General features: G+C 38.6%; 1 protein-coding gene across 3 annotated transcripts in view; it reads right to left on the bottom strand.

Annotated features, from left to right (window-relative positions):
- Positions 1-15,357, bottom strand: part of scaper (S-phase cyclin A-associated protein in the ER) — a 66,673-nt gene that overhangs the window by 8,042 nt on the left and 43,274 nt on the right. For all 3 annotated transcript variants that reach the window (XM_015004416.2, XM_015004417.2, XM_015004415.2), the window contains 5 exons: positions 11,807-11,930; positions 7,295-7,524; positions 5,054-5,209; positions 2,898-3,132; positions 1,360-1,509 (listed from right to left, as the gene is read on the bottom strand). In XM_015004416.2, the coding sequence (XP_014859902.2) occupies positions 1,360-1,509; positions 2,898-3,132; positions 5,054-5,209; positions 7,295-7,524; positions 11,807-11,930 (895 nt within the window). The remainder of the gene's footprint in view (positions 1-1,359; positions 1,510-2,897; positions 3,133-5,053; positions 5,210-7,294; positions 7,525-11,806; positions 11,931-15,357) is intronic.

Raw genomic sequence — 15,357 nt, forward strand, 5'->3', positions numbered from 1 at the left:
CATCAGAACTTATTCAATTATTTATTTTATTACACTAACTGGATTTAAAATGAAAGATGGTTAGATTTATTCATTCTAATAATGAAAAACAACAAGCTTCAGGAAGGAATTTTAAAGATAAATAAAGCAAAAATGAAGACGTAATTAGCCAATAAATTGCTATAGATTTAAATACAGGACGTTGCTCGCGTGGGTCAGGCTTAGTCTAATCAAAGCCCAGTCAACTGTAGCATGGCTAATCAGGGGCCCGGTAGACGGGCCATGCATGACAGCCAGCTACACAGCAGCCAGGTCTGCTTCATCACATCCTGCTCACTTCCACAGAGCCCCCTAAGTAGTTGTAACACTGGGGCAAGAATACTGCTCTGCTTTTCCAGGTGAGAACAAAGGCTCACTCTGTGGGACAATGAACGACACACAGACCAAAAGCAGGAAGGTGCCAAGGCATGAATCTTTAAACGGGTGCTTTTTGTTACAATTACAAAACTACACCCTTTTTCTGACAAATAATACATGAGAGGAACAATAGTAAGATGATATCATCAGCATATTCCCCCTAAAATCGACAACTTTACACTCCTCAAAGGATCCCTGAGCTGAATAAAAAAGAAAAAAGATGAGATCAAAACTGAACAAATTTAACATGGGAGAGAAAAAAAGCAGCAAGAATCGTCCAGATTAATCATCATTTACAGGAGCACGTCCATAAATTAGAATGTCTGATGAATTAATGAATTTCACAAATTATATTCAAAAGTGAAACACGTAGACAGACATACCCATTTTAAGCATTTCATATTGTTGTAGCACATATTCCGGATTCATCGTTGTGTTAGTGGCTCTTGAAGCACCGAATCCAGCAACTGACCAAGTCTTGTGCAGCTCCTTTAAACTCTTGGTTTTACTTTACAATACTTTTCAAGAATAAAGGTATCCCTGTTGCTTACAGCTTTTCTTCTCTCACAGTTCCACTTAACTCTCCATTCCGGAAAACGACTCCTCAATACGGCCATAACAAAACAGTTCTGCATTAAAACTCATTTTCCTCGTAATATTTTTTTTCTATTTTGAATTTATAGATGAGGTTCACTTTTTCAATTGAATTTTATTTTTAAAATATTTTAATGTATTTGTAACCTATGTAAATCACATCCAATATTTACAGATTTTGGTTGTCGTGCTATAATTTCATTAATATGTATGCCCTTTTATGACACTTTTAAACATTTGTGAGACAAACATAAAATAACCCCCCTAAAACGATCACATTTATATGGCAAATGGCTATAATCTTTCATTATATTAATCATTTGATTTAAAAAACACTACAATAATCAGCAGTCTGAGTGGGTGGTTTACCTGGTTGTCTGGGTGGTTAACAGTGAAGTATCCCACACAGATGATGACTTCGTGAAGAAGCTCTTCAGAGGAATGTTGGGTACAGTACCAGAGCAGTGAGCTGACGATGTGTCGGAACGCCAGAGAGAGGCCCTCAGCTCCAAGAACAGACTGGCCGAACAAGGGACAAAACAAATCAGTGAGCGCTCACTCTAATTTAAACGTGAGGTGATTTATTTCATTTCACCTTGATTATTTCTAGTACCAACCAAACAAACAATACAACAAAACAATACAAAGCCATAAAAGTTTAGAACTTCTGTTGGTGAAAATGTACAAGATATAAAGAAGTAAATCAAACAGAGCACACATGTAAAACAGCCAAATCCTCCTTAGAAGCAGAGATACAAGGAGGAGCTCAGAGAGTATTTATTAAACATGCCAGTGTGACAGAGCACCGTAAGATCATTGCAATTTGCACTAAAGGTTTGGGTGCGTTAAACAGCTGTAAACAATATCTGAGGCGCGGGTTGGAGGGCTAACAACCAAATTTAGGAGTTTAAGTTTTTGTTTCATCTCAGTGCGATTATAGGTATTAAATATGTATAATTACTTTAACAATTTAAAAATGGTAACAAAATCCGGGTTCAAAAGTCACAGACAAAAGAGGACAGATTTCCAAGATCCCGGATAAGATACAGCTTACTCCGTCCGATCGCATCCGTCACAATACAAGTCATTTCCATTTCATTCGACCCTTTAAATTCTCCCTTGAACACCAATTCGTGAGCTGATGCAGCAGAAGGGCGAGCCAGCGGCTTAAATTTTGATCAACCGATCGCTACTGATATGTATAAGCTGTCGCAGAGAAGTAATGGGAAACACAAGGTGATTACAAGTCCCAGCCAAAAAAGCAACATAATTTAAAATGTTCATAAAACTTTGGCAGGGAAAATGCTTTCATTTCCAGCTGTTTTGAGTTGACTGAATATGGCGGGTCAGTGACAGGAAGCTGCTTCAAAGTAATTACCCCAAGGCATTAAAATAATTAACAGCATTCTGGCTTGCTTGTGTGGCTCTTAGTTTGTGTGGCAACTTAAGAAAGCAAAGCTGTCACGCTCTCCTCCACAGAGTGGGTAATGTATGGCTCCTTGTACAGTGATAATCACTTGTGTTTCATCCCAACTTCTTCCACTGGGCTCTCTAATCCTCCCCGAGAACATGACCCGGGGTCAAAGGTTTCCTGTGTTTACGTTCACAGGTCAAATTAGTCCCACTGAGAACAACTTCTCTTTGAATGGCTAGCATTAACAGGCTTCAAGAATATGTTTATGTGGTCCAGAGGGGAGATTTAAACACTTTTGGGCAATATTATTGAGAACCTTCTACAAACACTTCAGTGGAATTGTCATTTCATGATGTATGTCCATTTTGAAGGTATTGGCAGTAAAAATAAAAATGACGGTCTGCTACAATACGAGAAGATTTTATAAAAAAAAAAAAAAGTAAAAAAAATAAAATAAAGAAAAGTAAAATAAAATATAAAAAAAAATAAATACCTGAAATGCCGATAGGTCAAGAATGGCAAAACTGTTGAGGAACCGGATGCCGTGTATAGCCACCTGGATGACCCCAGGGCCGTAGGGTCCTTGAGTCTGAGAGGCAGACTCTGGCGAGAAACTGTGCAGCAGTATGCAATAAAGAGTATGCACCACTCCCACCAGGTCAGTGGACTGCAAAACGGCTGTAAGTCCAGTTGGATCCTGCCGTTTATTGTCGAAAATATTGGGACCCCTGGTGGAGGAAAAAAAATTATTGAGCTGTTTAACAGAAAATTAATATTTCAATTAGCAACAGAACATACTTTTTTCAACTTTTTTTTTTTTTTTACACAAAAACACTTAGAAAGAACTTCGACTGAGCCGTGTTACATTGACATAGAATAAGATTAGACATGAACTACTTATGCTCCGGAGAATCAGGACAGCCTGGGCGAGACTGCAGAGTGTGTACATGCTTATAACATTTTTTTGCTGGCGATGAACTTTTAGAGTGATGCACTCTGCTGGAGAGGGAAAGTCTAGACCTCCTGTGAGGCAAGGTTTATAGCAAAAATCGCTTCATGGAAATTATTTAGATTCCTATAAAGCATGTCGAGAATTATAGACAAGACGTTCTTTGAATATCTTTAATTGATATCAACCCCACATGTACTTGATTATATCCACAATATTGACAAGAGACGGGAAAGCAACATGCTGATCAGCAGAAATAAGACAAGGCAACAACTCGTGACCAGCATGGAAAACATTTCACTTTCAGTAAATGCATCAAAAATAACATCAAACTGTCTTACTGGCACACAGTCAGCCCACTGGTACCTAAATCTGCTTTGGCAAGGAATTTGGAGCAAATGAGCAAAAGGATCCGTTTTCTTACCATGTGACACATACGGACTGATTAATTAGATGACATCTGAAGGCAATTTGTTGCACTGGATCTTATTAGGTATTGTTTTTTTCCCCTCATTTTTTATTTGGTGCAAATTTTGAAACATATCTCTCCTTTCAGTTTACTTTTATGAAATCCTTTGTGTTGGTCTATTGCATAAAATCCCAATTAAATAAAATGAATAGCCAAAAAATGTCATAAATGATTAAAGAGCTGAATACTTTTGCAAGGTCAGTTTGGCTTATACTTGAAGGTTTTTACTACGCAATAGTAAAAGGCATCCATAAATAAACTTTGATTGATAGCTATATAGATGTATTTCAAAATCAAAAAAATAGCATCGAAATACTGTGTATCCAAAACAATTAAGTAGTAATTGCCATTAATTAGGCCTTCTCGGGTATTGTGCGCCCAGTAAAAGTGTTCAGCTACTGGAGTCAGACTATTTAAGACCCCTGCAGCAGCAGCAGCATCTATGATTTGCAGCCATGTACAACAGGAGTGTGTTTGACCTCGGGATGAAACCTGCAGTGCATGCTGATACTTGATGTTAGCCAACAGGCTTTGTGTGAAATATGCTGCTAGGCGAGAACAGAGCCTCTAAATGCGATTATAATCCCCTGACACAGCAACTGGCATGGTCCAAATATTTCTGTGGCCCGCTGAACGTTCTTATAGATGACATATAGGCTGTTAGCAGAACAAATCTTAGAACAGATTAGCTAAACAGGTACCGCATTACATCCTTTATTATTTTTTTTCAGGCAAAGCTTTCTTCCTAGTTGTCTTCTGTCACTATTTCTGCCACCATTAAATTACAGCTTCGGATAAAAAAGAAACATCATGTTCTTCTTCTGGAATGCTCAGAGTATTTTTTTCCTTTGAAGTCAGGAATGGTGGTGCTTATGTCCCTTGGTGTGACTGTGTGCTTAGCCTCTGTCAGCGGCGCCACTGAACCTCTCTGAGTGGAGGTCGCCATGGCACATGTGGGTGGGCTCCCCCCTGCACCGCAGACTAAGGTTTATGGTGAGTGACAGAGCACTGGGTCAAGTAGATCTCTATCTCTGTGTGCAGTAACGACAGCTTCACCAGCTTGCTGGCTGGACTTTCAGAGGAACTACAAACTCTGTTTGAGTAACCATGAGATTGCCTATGGATCCCAGTGACAGAGTCTCTGCCATTACTTGCGCAAAGAGAAGTGTGTATTTGTCAGGGGAAGATCAAGACATTCCAGAAACATTTAAGCTGTCTAATAAAAGCTCACCGTCCAGTTACGGCAAAGCACAGCTCACACATTCGGTTCAGCAGAGACGAGGCTTGCTCCAGAAAAGCAGACATCTTGGGGTGCTCATCTATAGGGCTTTGGACTGACAGGAAGCACCCATACAACTTGTCAATCAAGCCCATGTTTACTACGTAACTGAAGAAAAAGAGAAGAGAGAAAAACGTTACAAGGTTTATTGCATGTGCTTCTAAAGAAAAACCTTTTTCTTTGTGAAAGGCTCTTTCACACAAGCAAACAAAGGCCTTTACTGTGCATACTCCCACTGCACTGCAACTGTAAGCCAATACCTCACCTAAGCCCTCCACCCCCAGCTATTACTGTGATATCTTCAATTTGTCTCTGCCAATGACAGGACTCATGATCATGTTCCCTGTACTCTTTCAGCCACAAATCACCCCTAATAGTGTCATTAGACGGCTGTTGTGGCCCCTGTGCCAGCCCTGCTTTGGGCCCTTGACAGTCTGCTGACCCGGGGCTAGTCTTCTAGAAGATTCCGGTATGCAAGAATCATTTGAGTAAGGCGAGCTTACGAAAATCTAGAGATTAAGGCTGCTAGTCAAGGCTTTTACATCAGTACTGGGATGACTACTGTCTCGTTTCCACTGAGCGGTACAGCATGCAAGTTATTTTGTAACTTCCGTGATTTTATTGTAAAAGTGGTCCATACAATCGACCCCAACCACACCATTCTTGAGCCGCCTTCAGTTGGAAGTCCTAGGACCATCGTACAGTGCGGTGAGAGTGGAGCTACTGGGTAGAACAGTATTGATTCAGGGAAAGAAAAACATCACTGCTTGCAACAAGCACAACACATGGGCATTTGGATTTAACCCTGCCTGCCCACTGAGAGTCAAAGTGGTGGAAACGAGTAAAGTTAAGCCTTTTGGTGGATTTTGATACCAGCTTGACACTTCTAAGGCCCTGTGCACACGTAAGCGATTTTGAGTGTATTCTACTTCTATTTGTTTTTCTCTAGACAACAGTCTTCCGCACAGGCCAGATTTGTGAAGAGCACAAAGGTCAAGTTGCCAACTATTTCCTCTACCTGAGCTGTGGATTTATGCCAATCCTACTCAGTTACCATAGTCCCCTTGGCTGTTTCTTGGATTGATGTTCTCCTTTAACAGCATGTCTTTGTAGGTTCATTTTTGGGATTACAAACTGAACAGTGCTCTATTAGATGCTCACAGGATAGAATTATAAACCCATTCCTGTTTTAACCTTCCCCATAACATTATTCTTGACCTGTTGTGTTGCAAGGTCTTCATTGTGCATCTTTGTGCAATAAAATGTGGAAATGTAAGAAGGTCCAGACGGGTCAACAAAATGACAACGATAACAGCAGCAGCCAAAACTGAAGTCATCTTGGCAAGTTAACAACTTCTGTTTTAGCATCAGTTCTGTTGTGACTTTTTGCTGTCGTTTCTTTGGCATTTGTTGACCCTTCTGGGGTGACGTAGAAATGGCTTAATGACAGTTTGGTATAATTAGAGTTGTAAAAACCGGAATGTCTTCTTTTCTCATTAGCCATGCATACATTAAAGGACAGTCGAGGTAAATCTTAGGTTCGTACTTGAGATCATCAGTCTGACGAGACAATTTTTCTCAGGCACCGCCCTGACTCTGGGGTTATGCCTGGGTCAGTGGATGAGATTGGTGTGCCTGTGCAGCTGCTCTGTCCAGATAAATCATTGCTTGTGGGAGGGATGGTGGAAAGACTTCACTAGTCTACAAAGTTTCAGGGTGTTGGGCCTGCCTTTCCTCACGGTCCACATTTCTCCATCTCTATCACAAGTCTTACAGGTCAACCAAACGGGGCTAGCCTAAATGCCAGGTTCAAGGGGACCTTTCTAAGCTGTGGAAGTGCTTATTGGTTATGTGGATTTGTAAGTGCCACAGGAACTAATATTACTTAGAATGAGCTTCTGAATGTGTAAAAAATAAATAAATAAATAAAAAGGACGTGCTGGAACCTGGCCAGAGTACAACTCATTCTCACACTACTCCCATTTTAACAAGACACCACTCGGCTCATTTCCAAGCTTTCTGACATTTTCTTAGCCTATTCCTTACATATGACTTGCTCTTTAAGAAATCGGATGTTCACCAGCAGTAAAGAGGAGTTTGAAAGAAAGCAGGTAAAAAGGGATTGAGGTAAGAAAAAGGAGGAACCATGTAGGAGGATGAAATGCCCAGAGTTGAATACAAAAGGACGAATACCTGATAAGATCTTGAAGTCGAGTGCTGTAGGACTCTACAGCAGAGCTATTGACCTTGGTACCTGAGGATGAAATCCAAAAGTTTTCACATTGGCCCGACTCAACAACGCAGAGAAACAGGGGCTTCAAAATGGCAGCAATGGTCTGAAGCAGGCCTGTTGTGAGCCCTTCAAAGACCTGTTTGTTTATGCTGCAGCCAAAAATGGATTTGTCTTCATCTGGAACATACAGCTGATGAGACAGGAGAAAAAGAAAAGCATAACTAAGAAGAATTCGACAAAAACAACTCAACAAAAACACAAGTGGAAGCTAATGTCATGTTAGACATTGTAGTAGTACTACCAAAGTGATACTACTTTGTTAGTAGAGATTATTTGGTGAACTTGGTTTAAAGGTCTGTCAGTGAATGCAAAAGGTAATTCTCAAAGGCTTTAGTGTTTGGACAAACCTGAACACGCACCAATCAGAGATTTGGTGATCACCTTCAGATTATCAGTATTGAAAAGCTCTAACCTAATGACAAGCTTTAACTAATTGAAAGTGCTGTTTCTATTCCATTTCCTACTTTTTTTAGCAATAACATGCTTTGAGTTAAATAAAACTGTTTTCTCAAAAACAAACCAAACCCACTAAGTTGTCTGTCTTTGAATGACAGGAAACCTACAAGGCCTGTACAATTTTAGTAAGAACACTACATTGCGATGTTCCAGTTGTGTTTAACTCACAAGTGCCTTATTGTGACAGGTAGCAAGTGCGTCACACTCAACAACTCAACATTTACATTCACACTTTATACATTTGAAAAAGGCTAAAAGATGTATAACTGTGCAGTGTACAGTGAAGCCTCCTGTACAACCACCAAGAATGCAGCATGTGGTTTCTAACTGGTACATCAACAACAAAACTGGTCTTTTCCATACAACACATACAGCGGTAAAGCTAGTTGACCAAATCATGCCAGAGCTCTGATCTGATTGCTAGGTGAAGGGCTGTGCTTGAATGAGGTTGCTAGGTAACAGGGCAATGCCTGCCAATTGCAACTTTATACATGGGAGGTTTGTGAAACGGCTTACTTTCCAGGCACCAAAAGAGATGAACTCATTGCCAGAAAATGGCTAGGTGGTTAGTAGAGACTCAAACAGAAGGACAAAAACTAACTTTTGCATAACGGGTCCCTTTTAGGATATCCAAGCGTCTACCAGTATTCCAAATCCACCATGTCTCAAGACAGACACACAGAACTGAACTCTTACGGTTTCCTGTAATCTGCTGAAATTCAACTCCCACTTATGGAAGCCTGAATGAACAGACACCATGACCCGATAGGAAACACTTTTCCCCCTAGAATCTTAAAACTTTTGTGCTTCTTCCAACCTCACAAACACTGAAAATGGTCAACTTTGATTCCTCCTCCCAGAATTACTCCCACATCAAAGAGTGCTGTTGTCAGTGTGGTATGGGGAAAAAAAATCCTATTTTTACGTTTTAATCGCTGGTTTTTGATCTATGCCTAGCAGCTCCTAAAGTATGGAACGGTCTGCCTCTTTACAGGCCTCCTCGCAGTCTGTAAATCCCATCTTAAAACATATTTTTTCCCCAGGATTTTAATACCATGTGAGATTTTTCCAGATTATCTCTGGAAAATATGTTGTTTCTTTTGCACATGTATAGAATTTTACTGCACATGTATAGATTTTATCTTTTAACTGCTGCCTGTGAGAGGATGCTAAACTGCATTTCACTGGTTTAACACTGTCCTCGGACATTGTTTTTTCTCAGCGACAATAAAAAGTTATTCTATTCTATTCAGTATTATCACTTATTTATCTTTTATTATTCTTAATTTTTGTAATTTCACAGCCATTTTATATCTTTTTAATTTATTTTTTTATTTTTCATTCATCTATCCATTTATGCATCCCTACATTTCTGTAAAGTACTTAGGTCCAATGTGGTTTTTAAAGTGCTTTAAAAATTTAATTGGATTGGACATTCTGCCCTATTTAAAAAAGAAAGCCTTTGAGAGAAATTAGACAAACTAGTAGGATGGCCATCCTTCTCATCTGCATTCCAAGCATCATATGTAACACATAACCAGAGCGCCACAGTTGAAATTTAGTGCCTTTGCTTTTGTGAAACCTGGCAAAGGTAAAACATTCACATTTGCTCCAACAGCCAGGGCGAATGCTGACAGCGTAGGTAAATCCACCAACATTCTCCACAAATCTAATTAAATGAGGGCATGCTCAGTCCAACCCCCACTGCTGCACTCAATTGCTAACACACGCATACCAAAATGAGATGTGCACTCAATATGTGCATGCCTATGAATACAATAAGTAAAGAAAGCCTAAGTTTAATGGTAATTTTTAAAACTTATCACAACTCGCCATAAAACGACGGTGGAAGCGAGCGTAACTGCTGAGCTCAATTTACACTGAAAAAGAAGAAGAAGTTCATCTCCCGCAGTGCTGCTGGAGATGTCCATCAGCAGAGCAGCTGCTGGGATGTGTTTTATATAAACTGGAGTATACAGGCTAACCTCTCCCTCTCTGCCCTGAGGAAATACGACTGCTTTGGATTGGAACTCGACTGAAAAAGGAAGCCCCAGTAGAGTTCATGCATGCACCACAACCCTGTGGCTGTGCCTTGTCCTGTCTGTGTTGTGAGTGCAGAGCCGCCACTGTTGGATGTTTGGAGTGAGCTGATGTTTACAGTCTTTCTAGCAGAGTGCTGAAGGATATGGGCCGACATGTCGCCGCAATGCAGCCTGCTTGCCTTTTCTAACTGAGCACTCACATTCCCTCTGTCAGGAGGCATCTGTGGGGAACACTGGGACTCACAACTTCCAGTCTTGCTTTGCTTTTCCTTAACACTGTGGTACACTCTATGATGCCAGAAAGAAGGCGGAAACTACAAGACCTTTTGTGGGAGAAGGCAAGTGATTGAAATTCAAAAAACAAATATATATATAAAAAATGATAAATTCTTGAAGTAAATCAGGCAAAATTGTAGAATTTTCCAGGTTGATGGTAGGAACTTAAAAATTCACACTAGATATAAATGTAAACATATATTAAATAACAGTTTATACCTGTATAAGTAGCTCTCAGGGACTCCTCATTTGTACATATTCTTTCAGTAGGTTTAATTCTTGACTTTTAAGACCTTGTAATGTCAATTAAATACCTATATTTTTAATAACTCATAAGTAAAATAGCTTAAAAACTAACTTGCTTAGAAACACAAGTAAGTTAATCATTACTTTTAAATTAGCTTGGTGATTTTTGGCTTTGCCATGCGATTCAGTAGCTTTTGCACTTAAGATATCAAATCAAAGTTTTTCACAGCCAATAAATTAGTATCATAACAGGTATTAACAACCAGTTAAAGCAAACCACTGACACCATAATTTTTGTAACGATAAGCCGGTTTCACAAGAAGATTTCTTTCAGAGCGTTGTTGGAATGACTTAATGCCAGCCGAAAAATTTCTTCCAACTGGGCTGTTTGCTGCCCGACATCACGAGCCTTATAGTGTTGTTAGAGCATAATAAGATCTATCTATCAATCAAAGATTTTAAACATGCATTATTATTATTATTATGAAAACAAAATTCATCAAAATATGTTGGAAAAAAACTAAAATAAAATCTGTCTTTCGGCAGTAAATCTGCATAAAGTCAAAGCCATACAGAGACAAATACGGCTCGAAATATAAAAGTTCCTAAATATAAAAAGGTTTCTTTACTACAGTTTTGTTCAGTATTTTAACTGTACTGCTAAACAGTATACAGAAACGACGGGCAATGGTAATTTTACAAGTAATTTCACAGCAGCACTATATTTTGTTTGCTTTATTTAATTTTTCTTTTTTAATAGACCTCTCCAACATGGTGGAATTAAATTTTTTCCAGAGCATTACATTACATCCAATTACAATTATTCTTGCAGTATCAGTGTGTGAAATTATGTAAATGGAAAGGACTGCTGTGATATAATATTTGGCAACTATAAAGTTCCACAACAAGGCATTGAAACTTTGATTGTCAACAATGTATTTAGGCAGTAAGATGGGCTTTTTTACTATTCTTAGATCTAATTACACAGCTTTTCAAAATCTTAAAAAAAGGAAAGCACAACCTCCATAAAACTGCAGAACACACTGAATGTCAAGTTCATTATCAGTACAAATTTCTAAGATTTTACAGCAAATTATTCAACTGTATAGTTGTAGTTTTTACAAAAATAATAATGAAAGATGTTAGAGGCTACAATTCAGAATATATTGCAAGGTAGATTTGTTGCTCTTTTTAGACAAAGAAATGTGTTCTACTAATTTAAACCTTTTCCTAAAGTTTAAATTGATAGTAAACGTGATGTTTTAACTAAATTGATGTGAGAAAAAATATCTAGGAAATGCTTTAGAGGTCTAATCACAAAATATTTAATCCTTATTAGTATCTAAAATAGAAAAATATTATGCAAACCACACAATGTTTGTCTCGACTTACTGTTAGTTGGTGAAGCAGCAGGTCCATGAGGAAGACTATCTTGTTGCTAAAGAGCACATAACTGCAGTTGAAGGTGCAGGAGGAACATGCCAGACAGTAGGTATTTACAGCAGCACAGAGAGATCTAACAAGAAGAAAGACAAGCCATTATCAATCAGTAGTTCAAATAAAACTCAGGTTGCAATTCTTTTAAAAACACAGCAATCAGTCATTCATGGGACCTGGGAACCAGAAAGGCTACCTGGAGGTTTCAGGAAGGCAAACTTAATCTTCTTCAATTGTGCTTTCTTAAGGATGCTCTTTATCTCCAGCCGTCAGAAGGATATTTCACTGACTGTGCAAGAATGGAAGCAGTTTTGAGAAATAAAACACTCATATCAGCTATTTAATGCACAAACTCCCCTCTGTAGCCACCTTTAGAGGTGCTGAGTGCTATCTTAGTCCCATCTTGGCAGAGATGGTGCAGCATTTCCGCTGGAGAGATAAAACAATTTCTCTTAGCAGCTCCCAACAGCAGCCAGGCAGCCCCGGGCAGCAGCCTCTGTATTTTGTCTGCTCTACAACACGCTGTAGAGAAGATTAATGCTTCAGATAACTGACCAATCATTCCGCGGTGACTGCTACTCCCCTTTCGCCCCGTTTCATCAGTTAATATTTTTTGACAACTGTATATTTTAGCCATTAGAGAAATGGCGTGTCCTATCTGCTCGCGGGAAGAAAGGAATCCCCCTCTTCGGTGCCTAAAGTAGGCCATGTTTACTTCAACTGGTAAACATTTTGATATGTACCGAACCTTCACATCTGCTGTGCGTTTTCAGTAAAACCACGTTGGCACAGCAGAGGAAAATACACAAGGCGAGGGCTCACTGTAGTCTGTCAGTAACTTATGCTATTCTTTGCTTTGCGTTTCTTGTGGGCAGATTTTTGTGTGTCGTTACTGACGTAGAAGTGCAAAACTGCCCGACACAGAGTGTGGCGTTAATGTGTGAATCACAATATTTGGACCGTTTGCACGCTGTTCACATCAGACAGGAAAGTTTAACACCTGCTAACAATAAAGCGTAAGAAACAAACAAAAATAATAAAATCACAATAGAGGTTTCCTTACAAATTGTTACAATTTTAGGTGACAGATGGAGTAAGAGTTTATCAACCAACACACACTTTGGAAATAGTAACAGAAAAAAAGATTAGGCTATGTGTAACAAGAGGGAAGGTAACTTGAGAACCCAACCAGACTTTGCTTTGTGTGCAGTCTTGCAGCTTCAGATTCTCAGACCCTGATTGTTGAGTGAAGGCACGACAGAGATAAGCTTCAATGCAAATAGCAAAACGACAACTCAAATACTTTTTCACAATGCTATTGTATAATTACACACCTCACACAGCCTATGAGAACAGCCAGAGCAAGTCATAAGCATTCCACTAAAGGACAGGAGTTACTCTGGGTGTCTCGAGTCACTATTGTGGTATTTGACTATGCACTTGTTGAGTAAAGTAGAGCACAATAGCGGGGTTATCTGCCATCTATCACAGATTAAATGGCAAGGCAGGACAGGCTTAATTACTAGCACAGAAATGTTTAAAAACGGCCAGATAAAGTTCACTTTGGTCAATAGCATTCAGGTTACACAGAGACTCAAGACTCCATTTGCCAAATGTTCATCCTAAGCCGCGTATAAAGAGGTAAGTGATTGCTCTATCAAGGAAAAAAAAAAAAAAAAAAAAAAATCTCTGACTGAGGAACTAACTGTAAACTAAATGTAGAGTTTAGATTTGCAGAGTAAAAAGAAAATTTGATTTATATTATATATATATATATATATATATATATATATATATATATAATTTTTTTAAACATGCAATGCAATGTGTTCCATTTAACAAGTACTAAACATGGGTGTGTATTAGATTTACACTGGTTATCTTGAGTAAAAATAGCATGACTTTACAGTATTAAAATATGAAAATGTATAACTGACAACTAAATGGCTCGCAGCTTGCCAACCATGCTTTTTAAATAGCGCTGGCTTAATGATTTTTGGCACTCCTTCCAAACCTTGTTTTTTGCTACAGATATTTCTAGACAGCTGAATTGGTCTTCTCTTTGCAGGAATAAAAACACAAATTGGCCTGCTTTCTGTCAATTGACAGCCTGTTTTGGTCATTCCAGCAGTTTAAACCACCGGAGCACAATGATGGGCAATTTGAAAGTTTTAGGAAGCGTTTTTTCCCCCCAATTCTTAATTAATTTTTTTTATATATATTTTGCTAATGATTACCATCTGATATTTTGCATGCAAACCTACACAAAAGTTTAAATTGTATACAGGTCATAATTAAGAAAAAGTTGTAATGCCCCAACAGAATTAGTCAAGTAAAAAAAAATCCAAATCCAAATCCACCATTTAATTAAGTATGTTTATGAAGGAAGTTTCTTATCAGCATAGAAGATTATATTGTTTTACTGTACAATAAAGCTAAAGATGTGGTCACGTTTTTTATTTATTTATTTTTTACAAATCCTGTAGACATCAAATCCTGGTTTGATTTAGAATCCGGATTTTGGCCAATTCCAAATGTCTATTTTGGGGACACATGAAACTTATTTGTGTAAATGTTTTAATTCTGCATTTCCATGTAAAAAATGTATAAAGTGTTGGCTCCCTTGATTAAAGCAACAAACTTCAAAACATTGAAAATGGACAATAGTTTTCCCCACTGTTAAAGTAAAATCTCTGTTGATAATCAGTAGTTGATTTGTTACGGAAAATCCTGGTGTACTGAAATGTGTTCCTGCTGGCTGCATCAAATTAAATGTGTAATTTGTTGTTCTTAATAGTTTTAAGTTCAACTTTGGGAGCGACAGGGAAACAAGGATTTATCATAATTCTTACACAGCATCAGCAAGACAAAAACATAACTTATACAATGGGCATTAACAAAGCCATGGGACAAATGTATGTAATAATTGTGGCTTACCAGTCAAAATTAACTTAAATGAGCCCATATGCTGCATTTCTCAGACTTGCCAAGCCCACTCTAAGAAAAATATCCTTATGTCTGGTAAGACAGATTAGGCTCCCAGCACCATGTAATGAGCGCTCAATAACTTTGTAAGCCAGCTAATAAGGTTGGCTCCATGGTCATTTCTAGACAAATGAAGAGGTTGTCAAAGGCATGTTCAGTTTATGGCCTTACACTAACTTGTACAATGGACCACGACAGTGATCTGTCTTTGGTTTCCTCCCACCTAATTGAGCTTGATGAGCATGACACTTGATAGTACAACCTCTCTGGGAATCTCACAGTCTGAAGCCCCCCCAATGACAGCTCTTTTGAGGAACAATTTGGTAAAGTGCCACACCGCCCATTCTCAAGTTGCACAGAAATATTTTGGAGACTGCTGTTTGCCAGTCAATGTGAGCAGGACAGATTTCTTAACCCATAACACAATGGAAGCCTTATTACACGGGGATTATGGTTAATAGGGTTTAAAAATGACCATAACCACCAACTATCTTATCTCACCTGTGGCATAAGTGTTAACA

This window comes from Poecilia mexicana, unplaced genomic scaffold (genome assembly GCF_051168715.1).
Source record: "Poecilia mexicana isolate PSO_F unplaced genomic scaffold, ASM5116871v1 scaffold_6, whole genome shotgun sequence".
In the NCBI taxonomy this organism is placed as follows: domain Eukaryota; kingdom Metazoa; phylum Chordata; class Actinopteri; order Cyprinodontiformes; family Poeciliidae; genus Poecilia; species Poecilia mexicana.